This window comes from Dreissena polymorpha, chromosome 7, assembly GCF_020536995.1.
Source record: "Dreissena polymorpha isolate Duluth1 chromosome 7, UMN_Dpol_1.0, whole genome shotgun sequence".
Taxonomy (NCBI): Eukaryota; Metazoa; Mollusca; class Bivalvia; order Myida; family Dreissenidae; genus Dreissena; species Dreissena polymorpha.
In genome coordinates, this window is record NC_068361.1 from 7,859,119 (window position 1) to 7,878,071 (window position 18,953).

Here is an 18,953-nt window from a genome sequence, read left to right on the forward strand (position 1 = left end):
GTTTTTATGGCTAGGAAGGAGGTAGTCAACAACGTCATCAGTTGCATCTCAGTATCCATCAAGCTCATCTCACACCGTACCTCAGCAAGACCTCAAAACATCAACACCATCAAGGTAAACGCCAACGGCAGAGCGCTCAGACTTCATGAGTCCACTAGAAGCCACCAGCCTACCGACGCCAACACGCTTAATCTACAAACACCGCATACAACAGCATACTGTGAAACCATTATTAATCGTCAGGCATTAATTTTCATAAATTTCGTCAGTCGACCGATCGGCGAATTTAAGATCCTAACGAACAATCATGCTCTACGTTTGAACAAAAACAAACACTAAGTTGAACAATATTTTAAAACTTTACCGTATACATTAGGCATTAAATTCCAACATAATCCATGCACACATTCACTGCTGTTTCGTAATCAAGATTAATCCGGTTTTGACACTAAGGGATGTAGATTACACAAGGTACTTAACTGACACGTTACACTTCTTTAAAACGCGTGTGCAGTACAGCTGTATCGAATGCGTTGACTTCGTTTATGTAGAATAGTAATGAATTAGCGCTTATTGTTTATAACTTTATTACCCATTAGGTGCATTGTGTTTTTCAGGGGTGTTGCATATTAGCCATCATGCAGCGAATGCCGATGAAAGACAATAAACCAAAATGAAAAGATGAGATGTGTGATCAACATGCGTATTTATCACAAATTAATAAAGAATATTTTAATTGCTGTTTGTTGTTTGATTGTTTGCCCATAACCACACTTATTACTATTTTATATGTATCAATTTATTTATTTTTAAATTATTGACATTATTGATTTATATACCGGTAGTTTACTTTTTAAGAACAAACACACACATAGAGTTTATAATTTTAATGTTGATATCAGAATAAAAAAGCATTTTATTTGAAAAAAACAGTGACATTTGAGACCAATTACTGTTCTTAAAATTATCAAAAAATGTACGATGCAAAACGCTTGAAACTTTATTGATCAGTGACAAAATAATTTCCTAACACTAGTTATAACCCATATTGTTCGCACCTTCCCTAATTGGTGCCGATAAAGGTACGATTGTTATCAGTATGGCAATTATAATAATAGAATAAGACTAATTGGCAATTGGCTTCGTTGTTACAAACACTCGCTAACGGTTATTCGATCCCACTTGTCCGCTAATCATAACAATGAACGTGTGAATGGAATACATTAAGAGGGTCCATTACTGTCCCTTGAAAGCAAAACTAGTTAATTGGCAAGTGACAAACAGGCCCCACCTCCTGCAGTGATTCTCAAGTGTGCTCCCGCATTCGTACCACGATTTTTCGCAACTGCGATTGATCGCGAATATGTATTACACACAAATCGGATATTGACTGACGCATTTTTTTTTAATTCAAAATCAGAAATCGGCGAATTTAAGTGCTGACGAAATCGTCATTTGTATAAAAATGACGAAATTTTGTGCTGTCGAAAATAAATGGTTTCACAGTATATAAGAACAAGTACAACCCCAGATCGATTGAGGGCGCAAGCGCCGCACCGGTACAAGTCAACAAGGCGAACACAAAAACGTTTCCTGGCGCAAACATCGGCAGTGACAATGGCTTTGTGCTCACCACCATCGACTTGAAGCTAAAGAACAAGGACACCAAAATGAACCCTCGCATTATATTTGACTTCGAGAAAATGAAAGATCCATTGAAAGCTGATGTTTTTCAAGTACATATAGGTGCCATGTTTGCAGGCCTGAACACCGCAGACTATGATATTGACACGATCACCAACATCAATGAAGTCCTTCTGTTATCAGCGGAAGAAGTTCTTTGGAAAGAGAGATGAAAGAACACACCATGAGTGACTTTCAAGATCATGGACTTCCGCGACAAAACAAGAAGCTTAGGTATAAGAAGTACACCAGCCTGCTTTCTAGGGCAGAATACATGAAAACAAACATGAAGGTGAGAAAAACGATGAAAAAAAGACACGGAGGAGTAGAATGAGGAGTATTGTATAAGCATTGACAATGATTTCACCACAGGCAACAGTAAGAAATGTCTTCCACAACACTGGCCTTTGGCTGATTTTAGGACATATATTCACTATGATGTGTTTATACTCTCACGGAATCTTGTTCAGGTACGCACTAAATATTATTATAAATCTTTCCCAAGCAGAGAAGCCAAAGTGCGGCCCAGCGCCGGTGGTCCTCAATGCGCACCACAACGGCGACGCAGACCGGAAGTTTTACGACCAAGGGACCATGTTGCAGTATGCGTGTCTTCAAAACTACCTCCTGAGCGGGGACTCCGTGACACGCGCCTGGTGCGTGCAGGAGGGCAAGTGGGCGGGGCCGAACATGACCTGTACGGCGGACGGTGAGTGCGAGCACTTATTTTACATTTCGTGCGTTGCATTTTTAAATTACCGAACTGCAAGAACTGCGGAACCCGTGCAACAGTCTTATAATATGTTTATGAGGCGTTTTTATCACAGCAACGTGGTGTAGCCGCCTGGAGAACATCGAGAACGGGTGGGTGGAACAGGCTACAATGACGGCGGTAGGGGGTCGGGCAACGTACAACTGCCAGAGAGGGTACCACCTTGCGGGGCGGGCAGAGCGTTCCTGCCTTGCCGGGGGTTACTGGGACGGGGTGCCGCCTAGCTGCGAGAAAGGTCGGAAATCATCAAAAATTTGTAATTAATATTCGTTGACTTACAGTGTGGTTCCTTGCTTCAGTACACTTCATTGAATCTGAAAGAAGTACGGTGCTAAAATACGAGCATTAATTAGTTTCTATCACAAGGGAACATTTGAAAGTAACATTTTATCTTATGTAATGTTACTTGATCAATACAACTAAATCATATACATTTTTTACTTATACACTTCAATATAATGTTAGTTATAGTGAAATACTTTGAAAGTCGTTACCTTTACTATTTAAGAAAATAATTACACATTAAAATCCAAACGATAGGTACTATACCTACGCATTTATGGTTCCCAGTCACTTGCAAGAGGCCGCCAGTTGTCGAGAACGCCATGCACAACGGCGACCCCGCGCAGGATATGTACCCTTCCGGTCGCCAGCTTATGTACGCGTGCGCGCACGGTTTCCATGGTGACGGAAACCCTCAGGTGATGTGTAACGGCGACGGGAACTGGGTTGGGCTGACACTAACTTGTTCACGTGAGTATTGTTTAAGGGAGATTCTAACATTACCTCACTGGCCTTCTTTAGACAATAAACAAAGTAAGTGTTGTTCAACTTCGCAATTACAGTGTTAAAAAGGGCCCTGCACGTGAGAAAGATACAGTTTTAAAGGTTTTAATTTCAATTCCACAACTATTTATCAAATCAGGCTAAAATCGTTTTACCTTTTAAAACTATCGTTAGACAATCATTGAAAACCATAGATTTCCTCCCCCCCCCCCCCCTTTAAAAAAAAACAACGTTCGAAAGGTAAATTTTTCATTGCCTTTTTCTTAACGCATTCGCAAGTTCGTTCATAACTTAGTAATAAGATTCAATAATTTCTATCGTAAAAAGTGCGTCTAATAATATTTATATATTATATGTCAATAATTGAAATATGAATCAAAAGTTCAAATTTACCTGATTCATAGAAGATGCTCGAAAATGAGGAGAACTTTTGAGAACAACCAACTTTTGAGCATTGAATTTTCAACTGGGCCTATTTTTTCGGCTACAAACTAGAATATACCGGACATAACGATACAAGGGGCGAATATGATAACTTTTATCTGATCAATTGATGACGCAAGAAATTATGTGATCGTGTAAGGGTAATGAGCGTTTGGAGGCTTACATAGGTTTTTTTCACGTTTCGTTTCAGCCGTGAGCTGCGGTTTCCCGGGTGACGTCGACCGCGGCCACCGCACGGGCTTTGCTTTCACCTTCCCCAACTCAGTAACGTACCATTGCATGGAGGGCTTTCTAATTCAGGGAGACAGCGTGCGCACGTGCAAGGAGAATGGAATCTGGAGCGGAATCCTACCCGCGTGCATGCGTACGTTCGTCTGTAGTTTTGGTGTTGTGATCTATGGATCTAGCCCAAATGCATGCAGATGCTCTTTTCATTTTTGTTATTGGTTACGATTTTTTTTTCTGATGCAGCCTTAGGTATCATTTAAATATTTAGAGAGAGAGACCCCCCAAGCTCCTAAAAAAAATTAAGTAGTAAACCATCAAAAACATGAATTCCTTTGTAATTCACCCGCTCTGGGTTTCTTTTCTCGCCCACAGTTTTTCTTAGCTGTGAGAGTTTTAATTTGTCAATTTACTTTTAAAAGTTTACAGTTTTATTAAAACACTTTTATGAGTGCAAACAACATTGATAATGCGAAAAGTTACGCAAAAATGAAATGCAATCAATGATGAGAAAATGTTATCACAAGTTACACTGATATTGCATATGGACAAATCTGACATTAACTGATGTGTATGACAATTATACATTTTTGCTGTAATACACTAGAGTGAAAAAGCTTAAAATATTTTACGCAGAGAAATTATTCTATTAAATATACGTATTTTTACGAAAGATGAGCCAATGAATGTTACATTATTCCATGCAATGATCAGAATCCGATTTGGCTTTTGCCCATTTTTTTACAGAATTATTGGCCTATGTCGTTTTTCCACAACATAGTTAACGCTTTTAGGAATTGAATTTAATCACTTAACAATTTGATAAATATCTGCAAATATATAAGTAAATGAGGTAACTTGGTAAATACGTCCGTCTGCATTTGCCGTTTCAGCCGTGGTGTGCCCCACTTTGCGAGCCCCACTGTTCGGGCAAATGTACGGTAACAGCAACGAGTACGGAAGCGTGATACGGTAAGAAATAGTGTCAGTATGTAAAATTGTTCTTTGACAACGCTTCAACACATTTTCATAAAAATAATTTAAGTCGCATTTAATGAGAAAAACTATCATTCGTATTTGACTAGTGTTTAAATGATGAAATACTGTAACACGCAATATACTGTTAACTGTTTAGTTTGTTTGCACAAACTCCAAAAACGTAATCAATAATACTAAGCGTAAGTTATCCCTCTTGAAATACAACTCATACAATGAAAACAGCCGAATTACGTGTTATCCAGTTGGTCCTGAAAAATTGATGACCGTATTCACTCCGATCCGAAAATCATGCCATTGCATAAATATTCCTCCACTTATTTTGACAAATTTAAGTTAAAAAGTAATTTTTCTGTGCAATATCACACAATGCAGTGCAAGTGGAACCAAACTAAACGCACGGGTTTTGAGAGCGCAAACTAAATGCACGGTTTTGAGAGCGCCAATCAGACCATGAAACCAAAAATAGTTTATTTTATGCTTTTACACTGTTTGGTTACATGTTAAGATGGTAACACTTTAACAACTATTTTGTCTCAAGGTTTCAGTGCAACGAGAAATACCGGATGGTCGGTTCCAAGGAGAGACGGTGCCAAGCGGACCGGACATGGAGCGGGGAAACCACCAAATGTGAAGGTAAATATAGATATGCAGGTTAATCACATACTAGGTTAAATACTGTTAATTGTGTTGTTCTCATAATGTATTACATGGAAGGCGGGTATTGAATTTGACTCCTTCCATATTGTTTCATATAATCTTTCAGATTTCATCCATCCCGATATGTTTGAAGTCATGACATAGTGCTGATAACACTTGAGTTCTCTGTATTTAGGTTATGTGTGTGAAAATAGTATTTAGAAAAAAAACGCAAAAAAATAAATAGATTTATATTAACTTTATAAACAATAAAAGGGGGGGGGGGGGCTGCGATGGGTCGTTCGAATTTGTAGGCAAATTTAACACATGATTTTAATCAGGTAGGACTGGATAACACGGTTAATGCTTTTTATTTGTCAGTGTTTGTATGTTGATAAATATAGCAGGACTTGTAACAAATATTATTATAACTTGATAAAGAGAGTGTTCTAAAACACTTTGTCTTCAGAAATCGACTGCGGAACGCCAAGTCCCTTTTACAACGGGTATCTGATTGGCCATGATACGAAGGTTGGCGGGAACTTGTTCTTTAGGTAAGGCATCTTTTTATTCATACTTAATAAACTCTTTTTTTATTACATTTTCATACTTCTTAACATATTTGACACGCTGGATAAATGTGCATAACGGGACATCACTGTCAACAGTTTGTGGGCAATCAAACACTCACAGTGGTCTCTCCTGTTCTATTGCACATAATCATTTCTCGGAGTTGTCATCTCCGTTGCAGTTCGAATTAACCAGTCGCCACGTGTCAATCAAATTTTCCGATCAGCCAATCATATATCGATTTAATTTTTAAAAGTTTACACAGATTTAAATGCCTGATCATTACTGTTCGATCATTATTCAAAATTGTATGTGCTGTACATACTTTATAAAAGATCATTATTTCACTTTTATTTCTTGAACATATGAAAGAGTAATGAGAAAACAAACTCAATAAATAGTTTGACCACAACAGTTATGTGTTCTATAAAACGTGTTAAACCGTTTGATGCACAATAGTATTAATCAGTTTAGGACACACGTGCTTATTAATAATCTCAGCGTAATTGTCGATCACTAGAAAAAAGAGGCAACGTTTTGGCAGGAACCGTCTCACTTTATTCTATTTATGTGTATTACTCATCCTATAAGGAAATAATACAGAATCAAATCCAAGTCCAGTTAGTTCAGACTTATGTGGCACTTGCAATTTAGCAATTAAATGGCATCCAGATAGAGGAGTCTTTTGTGAAGACTGTAATAAATGGTTTCATGCAGAATGTCAGGGCATGAGTTCACTTACATATCAGTATCATTGTGATCACTCAAATTAACCGTGGCAATGTACAAACTGTGGTGTATTTCATTTTAACTCTACTTTCTTTGATCACACAAATTCTATGCAATCAAATCATTCATTATCACATGTCAGTACAGACAACTTATCCGTCCTTACATGTATGCAATCCCCAGACTCTGGGCAGCAAGCACCCTTACACTGTAGCACACCAGTCAGTTAACAAACATGTATAACTACAAACTCTCAAACTTTGAGACACAACAAATTACCAACTCACAAATCACAGTATGTAAAACACTTAAAAATTGTGACTGTAAACTGTCAGTCTGTTAAGAAGAAAAATTTAGCTTTCCAATCTATGCTAGCTACTGTAAAACCTGATGTTGTTCTGGGTAATGAATCATGGCTCAGGCCTAAAATAAAAAATTCAGAAGTGTTTCCATCTGATTACGATGTTTACAGAGATGATCGAAAAGGCAGGGCAGGAGGCGGGGTTTTTGTACTGGTTTCAAATAAGTTTAGAAGTCATGCTCCTGTGGAATTAAAATCTTCATCTGAAATTATTTGGTCAAATATAAAGCAAAATGGTAAAAAACCTGCTGGTCTGCAATGCATACCGACTTGACAGGGATTTTACATGTATAGACGAGCTGGATCGACCATCAGTCTGACTGATAAATTAAATAGTACAACCCTAATTTGGGGCGATTTTAACCTTGGGGAAATCAATTGGAAAAATAAAACAGTAGACTCTAATGCTTCACACCCAGAGGAATGTAACACAACTTTTTAACTTTGCAGATACTCATTCATTAAACCAAATAGTTGATGAACCAACAAGACCACGAAGAAATGTCTTGACCTGTTTTTCTTGTCTTATCCTTCTTAAGCCGAAACAGTTAAGGTCATTCCAGGTTTTAGTGGTCACTGCATCCCTATTGTTGATATTTTATCTTCTGCTAGAATAAATCGGAAAGAAAAACGGAAAATACTTCTGTTTGACAAGGCTAACTGGTCGGAAATCAAAACTGGTTTAATACATTTTATAAATGTAAACAATATTAATGATATGAATGTCCAGAAGCTTTGAGACAATTTGAACACACTTGTTATAAAAAACATACCAACTAAAACTGTTTCTGGCAAGCAGCATCTACCATGGCTGAATTCTGACATTAAAAAGCTAATGAAAAAATGTGACCGAACTTATAGCAAAATGAAAAAGACTAAAAATTACACTTTACTTCCAAACATTAAGAAGATCAGATCATTAATAAAAAAGAAAAGTCGTAACTCTTACTGGGACTACATGAACAACATAATATGTGATGAAACAGAACATAAACATGGGACAATTAAACGTTTTTGGGGGTTCATAAAAAGCTTAAAACATGTCGCATGTGGTGTAGCACCCTTGAGGGATGATGGGGTCTTAAAATCTAACCCCAAGGAAAAAGCTGAAGTCTTAAATAAACAATATTCTGTTTTTTACTAACGACACAAACAGCTCATATCCAGATTTTGGTAATAGCCCGTATAAAAACATGCAATCAATTAATATTACGGTAAATAGTGTTAAGAAACTCCTACTCAAACTGAATCCTTAAAAGGCTGCAGGGCAAGACCAAATCAAACCCAGAATCTTACGGGAATGTGCAAATGAAATTGCACCTATTTTTAAAATTCTTTTTAACCGATCACTTATTTCTGGTTCTGTCCCTTCTGACTGGTCCAGCTTTTGTAGCTCCTGTTTTTAAAAAAGGTAAAAAGTACCAAGCTAGTAATTAAAGACCAGTCTCATTAACATGTTTTGCTTGTAAATTGCTGGAGCATATCGTTGTTAGTAACATCTTAGACCATCTTGACAATTTTAATATCCTGGTGGACAACCAACATGGCTTTCGAGCCCGGCGGTCTTGCGAAACCCAACTTGTGGGTTTTATCCATGACTTAGCTTCTACCATGCAGAGAGACCAGATGGATGTTGCCATAATGGATTTTAGCAAAGCCTTCGATGTTGTACATCACGGTAGATTGTTGGTGAAACTAGCCCATTATGGCATCACGGGCACTACACACTCTTGGATTCAAGCTTTTCTTGGTAACCGTATAAACAGGTTGTTGTAGATGGGGCAACTTCCACCATGGCCCCTGTAATTTCTGGCGTACCCCAGGGATCAGTTCTTGGGCATCTTCTGTTTCTGCACTACATAAATGATCTAGCTTCGTCTGTGAAGTCAAACATCCGTCTATTTGCGGATGACTGGGTCATGTACAGATCCATAAAAACTTTGGCTAACACTATTCAGTTTCTGAGAGATCTATATAGTCTATCATCGTGGGAGCTGAAATGGAAGACGTCTTTTAACATAGAAAAATGTAATATCATACATGTTACGAGAAACTGTAAACCATTAAAAACAGCCTACACTCTTCACAATAAACCTCTGTCTGTTGTAAACCAAGCCACTTATCTTGGCGTTGAAGTAAGCTCATTTTTAAACTAGTCACCTCACGTAAATAAAATTAGTAGTAAAGCAAGCCAGAGCTTAGAATTCTTAAAATGAAACGTTCATTCTTCTAAAATGGAAACTAATGCAGCGGCATATAACAGCATTGTTAGACCATCCTTGGAATATTGCTCTAGTGTGTGGGAATCTTACCATCAGAAGGATATTGATAAAATTGAAAATGTTCAGCGTCAAGCCGCCAAATTTGTAACGAATAATTACAGCAAGACACCGGGCAAGGTCACAAATATAATTAAGGATTCGAATTGGAATACCTTGCAATCAAGAAGACAACAAGCTAGACTCATTGTGTTCTATAAAATAGTATATAATCATGCTGACGTCAATCCCCTTCACTATCTCACTCCATACATTAGACACACTCGCAATCACCATCACATGGCATACAAAATACCACCAAGTACAGCTGATTACCACAAATTTTCTTTCTTTCCAAGAACAGTTGTACAATGGAATTTACTTCCATCTTATGTAGTCAGCGCTGATACGATCTCCGGATTTAAATCAGTGCTGTCTACATCAGTGTTCCTTCCTTAGATCACATGTTTCTGCTTTTATTCTGTTTTTAACTCGACTAATATTTTCACCACATGCACAGTAGTTTATGTATATATTTAAGTCTTAAGGGCTTAAGGTATTAAGTTTTACACCTTTTTTATCACTGTTGATAGGATTTTCCTGAGTGGATTGAGTAACTCGGGTAACCTATCAATCTATTTCTTTTTAACCTTCCATGCATGGCCATAATGTATCAGTATTGAAATAAGCCATTATTATAAATTAAAATGAAGAAGAATTAATAACTGCCAGTATGTTGCGCGGATCTCAGAACGAAGGAAAATTAAGGCATTGTCAGGTACTGTACACAAAAAAGAAAACTATTTAATTACTTAAATAATTTCGATTTATATATTTATTTTCTGTGGATCATAAACAAGGGAAATCATTATAAATTGTAAACTTAAATATTGTTTTAACTAAAGGCAAAACAACCAAAAGGTGATTTCAGCGCGGCTTATCCAGCTTTAGCGACTTTAGGTGTACATTTTAGGCCTATAATACAACAACAACAGCATTTATAATACAACATATATTGATACGGGGTAAAAAATGTAAACATTGCAGTGAATATATAAGGTCCATCTTGTTATAAATAATAATTGCATAAAATGCTTAATATATTCCATTCGAATGTTCGTGAACAGCACCGTAATACCAACATTTCATTTTTCGATAGTTAAATGTAACTGGTTCGCATAAAAAATACATGAAATAAAATACATATCGAACTATCTGTTAATAAAACCGCGAAATTAGGCCTATATTAAATTATGGTTACAATCAAAATTTAATTTCTATCTAAATAAAAAGAATCGGTGTCTTTTCCAAAATAACACAATAAAACAAAGATCTAAACATTTTTAATAAACAAAACACCCATAATGATATAGATGGGTCATTTGCATTTAATTAAAATATTTTCATACAAATAATTATATATGAATAGCCACCGGATTCACTGTGATGTTTAATACAAGTTCAAAATCAATATGAAATAAATGTTCATTTTTAAAACAGATTTTTATTCAACTCCATATAATATGTATATGAAACGTTTCTGATAGTCAGTCTGTCGTTTACTCATTTATTTTGATTACGCCATTTCTTTCTAAAGCATTTATGATTGTATTAAAGTTTGACAAAGCAGTTTAGTTTTGTGTGCGGCTTTAACAATCTATATTGTAGATAATAGCGTGATACATCTTTACAAAAATAGTATTTCACTCGCCTTATCCGCTATAATTGCGATCTGCTTGTCGGATATTTTCAAAATCACTATGACTATGTGGGCGGAGCGATCGATAATACGACGACTGATCAATTTTGCAGAAACACACAGAAACAGTCCAAAATTTAATATAACACAACAGAAGAACGTATGATACAATGTATCACCTGGCGTGAAAAAATAAACTTAAAATAAAAGTTTGGAAAGTAGACGACACATAAATTATAGTACACTTATATCAGGTAGATTATCAATAGTATACACCAATGTATGCTATTTTATGTAAATTATGATCATTACATCTAACACATGGGCGTTGGTAATAAAACGTAGCATATGTAACGATAGAAGGCAATAAGATGGTCACAAACATGCATAATAGGTTAATAGTTTTGCAACGGTAAGGAACCCATGTATTGCTTGCAATGCTGTCAAAGCAGTACACAATATTGTTTAATTTAATTTTCAGCTGCAAAATCCACGCCACGTTCCAAGGCTCCGCCTTTCAGACGGTTTGCCTCGAGACGGGCGAGTGGTCTACACCCCCACCTATTTGTTGGGGTAAGCGAAATGAGTATCGTATTGTAAATGAGATTCTTTATACCAGATATTTGTTACGCACATTTTATGAATATAATTAAATTAGTAACAATATAAAATGTGAACAATATTACTTAACACTACCGATCTCAAAACGCATCTAAGCATTAACGGAATCGTTGTGAAATTTCTCAACGAAAGTAAAAAATCCATATGACAAATAGTGGTTGCGAATAAACACAATTTAAAAAAAAATCTTCCGAAACAATGATAATTCGCAGGCCAATGTCAAATACCAAGCATTCCTAACGCGACGCTCGAAGGCGGGCGCGTGGACACGTGGGTGAACCACAACACGACCATCCAGTTCCGGTGCCGTGGAGGCCTGGTAGGAAGAGGAGGCGGCACAATGCGCTGCGACAATGGTACCTGGTCCGAGACGCCCGAATGCATCCCAGGTATAAGTGATTAGTATGCTCTTCCATGTCAAATAAAGATTCGGTTGCGTTTATGTTGTGTTATATCATGCTCGTCTGTGTTCTCTTATTTATGGTGTTGTATGTTCTGATATGCTCTGCGGTTGAATGCTAAGCCGTCTATACTATTATACGATATGATATGTGATCCTTTGTTAATATTGCTATGTTGCGTTATCTAAGCGATTGTACACTATGCCATGCAACGTTATCTATGCTATGCTAAGGTATATGTGAGATTGTATTATACGCCGTGTGGTCTATGCTTTGATATTCTGTGTAATGTTAAGGTATGCTATGTTTCAGTCTTTGGTGTAGGAAAGTATTAAAATATAACCTGTCATTGAATACATAACTCATTTTGTTTTATTAAGTTATGATTAACAAAATGAAATATACCAGTGTCCTCTTCTTTACCGGCGTTGTTTTCATATTGTTATATTTTAGAACCATTTTTAATCTTCTTCTTCGTTTTAAGTGAGTTTTTGTGAAATGGTCTTGTTTTATTGTATTTTTCTTGTCATATTCTCCTTTCTCTCCAATTTCTGTTCTGCTTATGCTCATTGATATGTGTTTGTTGTTTTTGCACTTGTCTTGTTTTGTTCACCTTGTTTGTTCTAGCTCGTTGTGTTAATTAGTTAATCGTGGCATCTGTATTCGTTTGGGTCTACATGTGTAGTTCTTATATTCATTATATTCATGTTTTCATATTGTTCATTTTCTTCTTGTTCTAGTTCTTCTTTTTATATTTCAATGTTTTATAGTAAACCTTCTTATATTTCATCTTCTTCGTTTTCCTCTTGTTCTTTTTTCAGCAACATGCGCTTCTTATTCTCAGTTATTGTCTTCAGAATCGCGTTAATGTTTTCCTTCTATTCTTAGTTAAACTTGTGCATGCTCTATTTCTTCTTGTTGTTATTTTTATTCTTTATATTGTTGTGTTTGTTTATTCTGATTTTTCAACAGTTTATATCTAGAATGTCTGTTGTTCACCTACTCACACCTTTCCTGTGCTAGCTGTTTAATACTATTACTACGTACACTCTTTCACGCCTATCTTTTTAGCACCGTGCGAGAGCCAACCCCCGCACGTGCACAACGGTATGCGTGTGTTCATGGGCCAGGAGCATGGGCTGAAGGCGCGCTACATGTGCTTCGCGGGCTACAAACTTACGGGAATTAACGGGAGTTACCTCACGTGCAACTTCGGAGAGTGGGAGGGTGGCAGGCCGCATTGCGAAGAATGTAAGCCGTCCGCAAAAACATATATACTGTTATACAGATAATGAAATTGATATTGTATGACCTCTTAAGATCGCATATACTAGTAACATCTACCTGCCGTGGATAGCTCGTTGGATGGCAGGTCGGATTCATCAGTACGTATTTCGTTATCGTTATGTAGTTTTAAGACATGCCGTCGGTGAGGATTGAAGTATAACGTCAAATGCTTTCGAATGATAGTTTAATTGTGAGTTTTAACCTATTTATTTTTGCTCGATTGACTCGAAAGCCTCAGTCTTATTAAAATGCTCTCGAGGCCGTGTTCTGGACCGAGAACCAGTACTCGGTGTCTTTGGGAGAGATCTAAAGAACGCTCCTACAGTGGAGATCCAACCCGTGACCTCCCGGGCGCTAGGCGAACACCATATCCATTGAACCTTTTCGAATGATAGGTGATGTGTGGCTTTCAAATCTTCTGCTCCTTATTGAAAGGTTATTGTCAATGTCGTTTCTGCTTTGTAAATGATGTTATGATTGGGAGGATTATTAACTTCGAGCTATGTTTTGCACATGACTAAACGATGAGTCGCGTTCAACTTTCATACTCCTCTGTAAAAGGTAAAGGTCAAGATTCATGTAGACGAAATACGTCGGGTAATTGAAACGGTATCCTGGTCGAATATTTGTTCCAGTTAATGTGGTGTTTTGTATTTTTCAGTTTTCTGCATCAATCCTTTCAACGTGACGGGCGACATCGCACATGGAACGATCAACAAAAAGGTATAGAACGGATATGTATGAATAAGATTCATTAAAATGTTTAAAATCCAAAGATTTTAGCTCACCTGTGCACAACCTTTTTAGAATGTTAGTTGGGGGATCTTGTATGAAAATTGTTCAAATACTTCTGATTCGTTGATTTTAGGAGACATTTGACTTTAAAATGTTTTTAAAATGGAAGCTTCAAATATCCTCTCGGCTTAAACCGCAACACCAAGCGAATTTATATTTGGTATGTTACCATTTGCGGTCATCTGAAACGTTTGTTCAAATGATGCCCCTGGGTCAAAACTGGCCTCGAGCTAGTTTTGATATTTTTGACAAGTTTAACTAGACATATATATGGAAAACTTGTTTTAAAAATCTTATTGTCATGACCCGCAAAACACAAGGCTTTCATATCTACGATGTATCGCTATCTATAAGTCCTATACAGAGTTTGTTCGAGTTATGCCCCTTGGGTTGAAACCGGCACCGCCCCGGGGTCACCAGTGCTACACGGAATCGTAAAAAAAAATTGTCTGAAACGTAAAAACCTATTTCTTTTTAATGTGTACTATGGTATCATCTAGAGGTACACTGAGAAGTTTGTTCAAAGTATGTCATATTGGATAAACAATGGCCTCAGCATCATCAATCCCTTGACCGGTTTAGCCGTTGGGAGCAATCAGGGACAACGATACAAAAATCCTCCTCCAGTCAGGTATGTTTTGTGCTGCTGAGAGTAATTTACGCATGGGAAGGGATGTATCCATCCAGCTTTTCTTCTGACGGCCTCGACGTTGACCTCCCTCTAGCGTGCACTGGAGAACAGTCTTGCACAGAGAATCGTGCCTGGTGACGTGTCCAAACCAAGCCAGCTTTCGTCGTTTGACGTTCGCAAGTAGGGGCTCTTGTGGACCAACAAGTGTTTATATAGACTGATAAAGCAATTTTTTAAATATTGTCTTAAACATGACAAGACAATGGGTTGGTAATGTAGTGTACATTACAAACGGTCGCACTGCACTAGTCGGAGGATCGTTTAATCAGCTTTGTCTGATTGCAAACGATGCTTGAACGGAAGATTGGATACAACTATACTAACGACAGTTTCATCAAAACCGGCTACAACAACAGGAAGGCTGCCACTCCAAATTTTAGAGACAAGTTACACGGCCGTGCGTCATCAAGAACATTCTTAACACAGCACACTCCATTGTGGAAGGAATAACCCCAAATAGCTTATTACTAGTGTATGTAGTATCCGGTATTATGCGCGATTACACGATGAACCTGATAATGATAATTACACAATAACGAAAATACTTTTAAGTTTAAAATATACAAGTAATATTGCACAATAATGCACAGAAATATCATTATCTGGAGGCTAAAGACTGCCTTAAAATTAAACAGTTGCCGTCGTCGGTTTATGCCCCTGTAGTCAACAGAAGGGTCTTGAGTATTATACATCTCAGTTACAGTTTCTCAGGTTAGCGTTCACGGATTCTCAGCATCTTTTTGCATAAGAAACTGAAACGCGACGCCAACTTTTTGAGGCCCCCACGGAGCGCTATGTGAGATGCTTTGCAAGTAAGATGTGTTTTACGAAGCCATCGGAAGGCCAATTACAAAATAAACATAATACCATATATATTTATCATCAGGCTGTCTGCTTTATGATAAGAAATTTCATAATAATCGAGCCGCCTAAAATTTATACAAATGCGATTAACATGATACCTCTGCTTCCACGAAGTTAATGACGTCAACACATTTACCTCGATGAAGCTGCCGCCACTCTTGTGTACGACTTGCGTATACCCCAACCCTCTTGAGAACCTCTTCACTTTCAATAGGAAGTCTGCAGTCTGGGCAGCACCGTTCGAACCGTGTAGCCAACGTTGGCACCTAAATACTCCAAATTACAGTTTTTTCTATTTAGAGTACCGTATAATTTAGAATACCGCACCTTTTCATAACATGTTGTCCCGATTGCATCCACGGGAAACTTCCAAATTTAACTGGAATGGCAACAAAATGTTTCAATCGATACAAATAGAGCACATTTTGAATTTTTTCCAGGTACACAAGGGCCGCCTCCAGTTCCAGAAATACATCTACTCCATCCGCCACGGGGACCGGATAGAGTTCCAGTGCAACGCTGGTTTCCGGCTTGCTGGGCACTCGGGCGCCACGTGCGTTGACGGTGAGTGGCGTCCGAAGCTAGGGAACGGCTCGTCCATCTGCGTCCCAGGTGTACATCCACCTTTCCGGAACCTCTGGCGCGCAACTGATAACTTAAGAAATTAGCGGCGCCAATTTTTATATTTTGTTCATCAAGCAAAATTGTTGCTATGTATTAAAATGCGGGGTTCTTGTATTGTATTTATGTCGTATTTTTTGCACGGGCTTTTCCAGAATCACTGCCGCGAAAGTGACCATTTTCGAATATCGCTGAAATTTCATGGTCATTTAACAATAATATCTTCGTGAATTCCTCTTCCGAGTTACCTTGCCACTGTGATTATTCCTTTGATCTTTTTACAAATTTATTATAGCATTCTATCAAATGTGTACTGAATTTATATTGTTATTATTTAGTAACATACAAATGTATACACTCCTTTGTTATTTGATTAACATTTTTCAATTAAAGTTTTGCATAATTGATCGTAAGAAAATCGAACTAACTCGAAAATATTTAAGGTAGTCTTACGTAGTTTGCGTAAAGTGGCTCAGAAATAAGCATTTTGCATATGTAAGTGTTCGTCATGAAAATATAACCCCGTATATAGATTTTACAAGGGGGCTATCTTTCGCATCTGCTATTATGTATTATTATTATTTATTCATTTTTTTATCAGGCATATAAACTATATGTAAGATTATGAGACTCGTCAAGATGCAGAAAGACTTTCATTTTTGCTGATGATATAGCGCTATCTACGACTGTCTAGCCTACATGTCTGGTATGTGTTTATATACTTTCTCCCAAAAATGCGATATAAACAATAAATGTTAAAAACAATAAAGTCTGCATATATAACATGAAAACTATGAAAAACTTTAAATGGTCCGTAACAAATGAGAACATTTCAATTGTTAACTTATTAACTTACCTACATTCTGGCGAAAAATAATGTATTCACCAAACCGATTAATACCTATGGACGCTAAGAACAGACAGTATAACATACTATTATCCAATGCTTAAACAACGACATCGAGATCAATACGCCAAAGCATGGTGTAATATTACAAATGTGCAATGTAAGTTGATGTGTTTGTGTAAGATTAAGACAAAGATTATAAGCTTGAAAAAAAATTGAATGTGCTAGTAATGATTGCCATAGAATAGCTCTGACAAGATTTAGAGAAAGCACTCTACTCGCTCATTTGAAATAGAAACTGGAAGATTTGATACCATTGCTTAAGAAAAAAGAAATGTAAACTAAGTATCACTAACATAGTTGAACCAGAATATCACCTTTTTTTGGTCCGCGATCTCTAGATTATAGCATATATTTACCCTTTTTAACAAGGTACACAAGTTCAAATATATATAATGTCAAGCAATAACAAAATACAAATGCGAAATATGTCTAACTTTATTTATGATGCTATTTTTAAACGAAACGATAGCCTTGGTAGTTTGTTACTGTGTTGTTTCTTGATAACACTATCGAGGTAAACCAATTATGTGTTTACGTACTTATTTAACTATCTATTTATGTGAAATGCTGTTTGATTAGTATATCAGTTTTAAGGTAATCTGTGTGTATATTTCATTACTATATTTGCTGATTCTGTCAATAAACTGAATCATATACATGTAGTAGATTTTATTGTTTGTTTTGTGTAAATATCAATAACATTAAGTTCTACATAAAATAACCAGATATTTCGTGAAGAAATGCGCTATTCAAATTCACAATACCCGGTGAAAAACATATATTTTCTCACATTTGAACACAAACTCGAAAATTGACAACGAAACGTTTTCCGGAACATAGTATTTGATAATTAAAATAGCGTCAAATTATTGCTGGCGGTTGACAGTCTGCACTAAATGCTTTTTTTTCAGGAAAACATTTTTAAGGCCCAAATGTCTCGCGAACGTGTCGGTTAATGCGAAAATAAACTGACCACCTTTTGTTAAAAGTATGCCTCAGTACTTGATCTATATATAGTCTAATTGTTGTATTTATATATAGACAACTGAGTAGACTTAGTCATAAAAAGTTGTTTGTTTACGCTAACCCGATCGACCCTTTCTTGTGCAACCCTTTTTTGCCGACCCTTGTTTTTTCCAGGTAGTGTTTTTAACCTTTTTTTTCTAAATCCACTAAAATAACTACCCAGTATACGATAAGTTTATATTTATTCAATCGTATTTGCTCTCATGCAGTAATTCGGTCATATTCGATCATATTATCTTTAAATAAGCACAAATTACCTAAAAATAACTTTATGTGGATATTTGAAGGTGTCTACAAGTTAATGCATATTATGTTTAAACTAGAAATCGTAAATTAGTTTAAATAAAACTATTTGGCGATGTTAGTGGAAACAATTTACTTTTTCTATTTGGCCTTATATGCCGTGATTTGTTTTTATGGCAGAAAAAACCAATACGGTCCTGTTATAAATGACATTTTAGGAATGAATTAATACATTAGTTGAGTGTTCATTTTTAGACTTTTGCCAAACTAACAACCATCTAATTTGGACTTGTATATGTTATCATCTACATCAAAACCAATAAGAATATGTA

At 36.7% G+C, this 18,953-nt stretch overlaps 1 protein-coding gene across 2 annotated transcripts in view; it reads left to right on the forward strand.

The window, feature by feature from the left end:
• The window catches only part of LOC127839193 (protein lev-9-like), a 28,032-nt gene extending 10,024 nt beyond the window's left edge, over window positions 1-18,008 (forward strand). The window contains exons 4-15 of one of the 2 annotated variants that reach the window (XM_052367460.1): window positions 2,189-2,392; window positions 2,511-2,690; window positions 3,026-3,208; window positions 3,876-4,049; window positions 4,804-4,882; window positions 5,448-5,542; window positions 6,015-6,099; window positions 11,644-11,735; window positions 11,996-12,172; window positions 13,256-13,435; window positions 14,133-14,194; window positions 16,262-18,008. In XM_052367460.1, coding sequence (XP_052223420.1) covers window positions 2,189-2,392; window positions 2,511-2,690; window positions 3,026-3,208; window positions 3,876-4,049; window positions 4,804-4,882; window positions 5,448-5,542; window positions 6,015-6,099; window positions 11,644-11,735; window positions 11,996-12,172; window positions 13,256-13,435; window positions 14,133-14,194; window positions 16,262-16,489 — 1,739 coding nt within the window. In that variant the 3' untranslated portion in view covers window positions 16,490-18,008. The remainder of the gene's footprint in view (window positions 1-2,188; window positions 2,393-2,510; window positions 2,691-3,025; window positions 3,209-3,875; window positions 4,050-4,803; window positions 4,883-5,447; window positions 5,543-6,014; window positions 6,100-11,643; window positions 11,736-11,995; window positions 12,173-13,255; window positions 13,436-14,132; window positions 14,195-16,261) is intronic. The other variant, XM_052367462.1, reaches the window with a different exon arrangement.
• The last annotated feature ends 945 nt before the right edge of the window (window positions 18,009-18,953 follow it).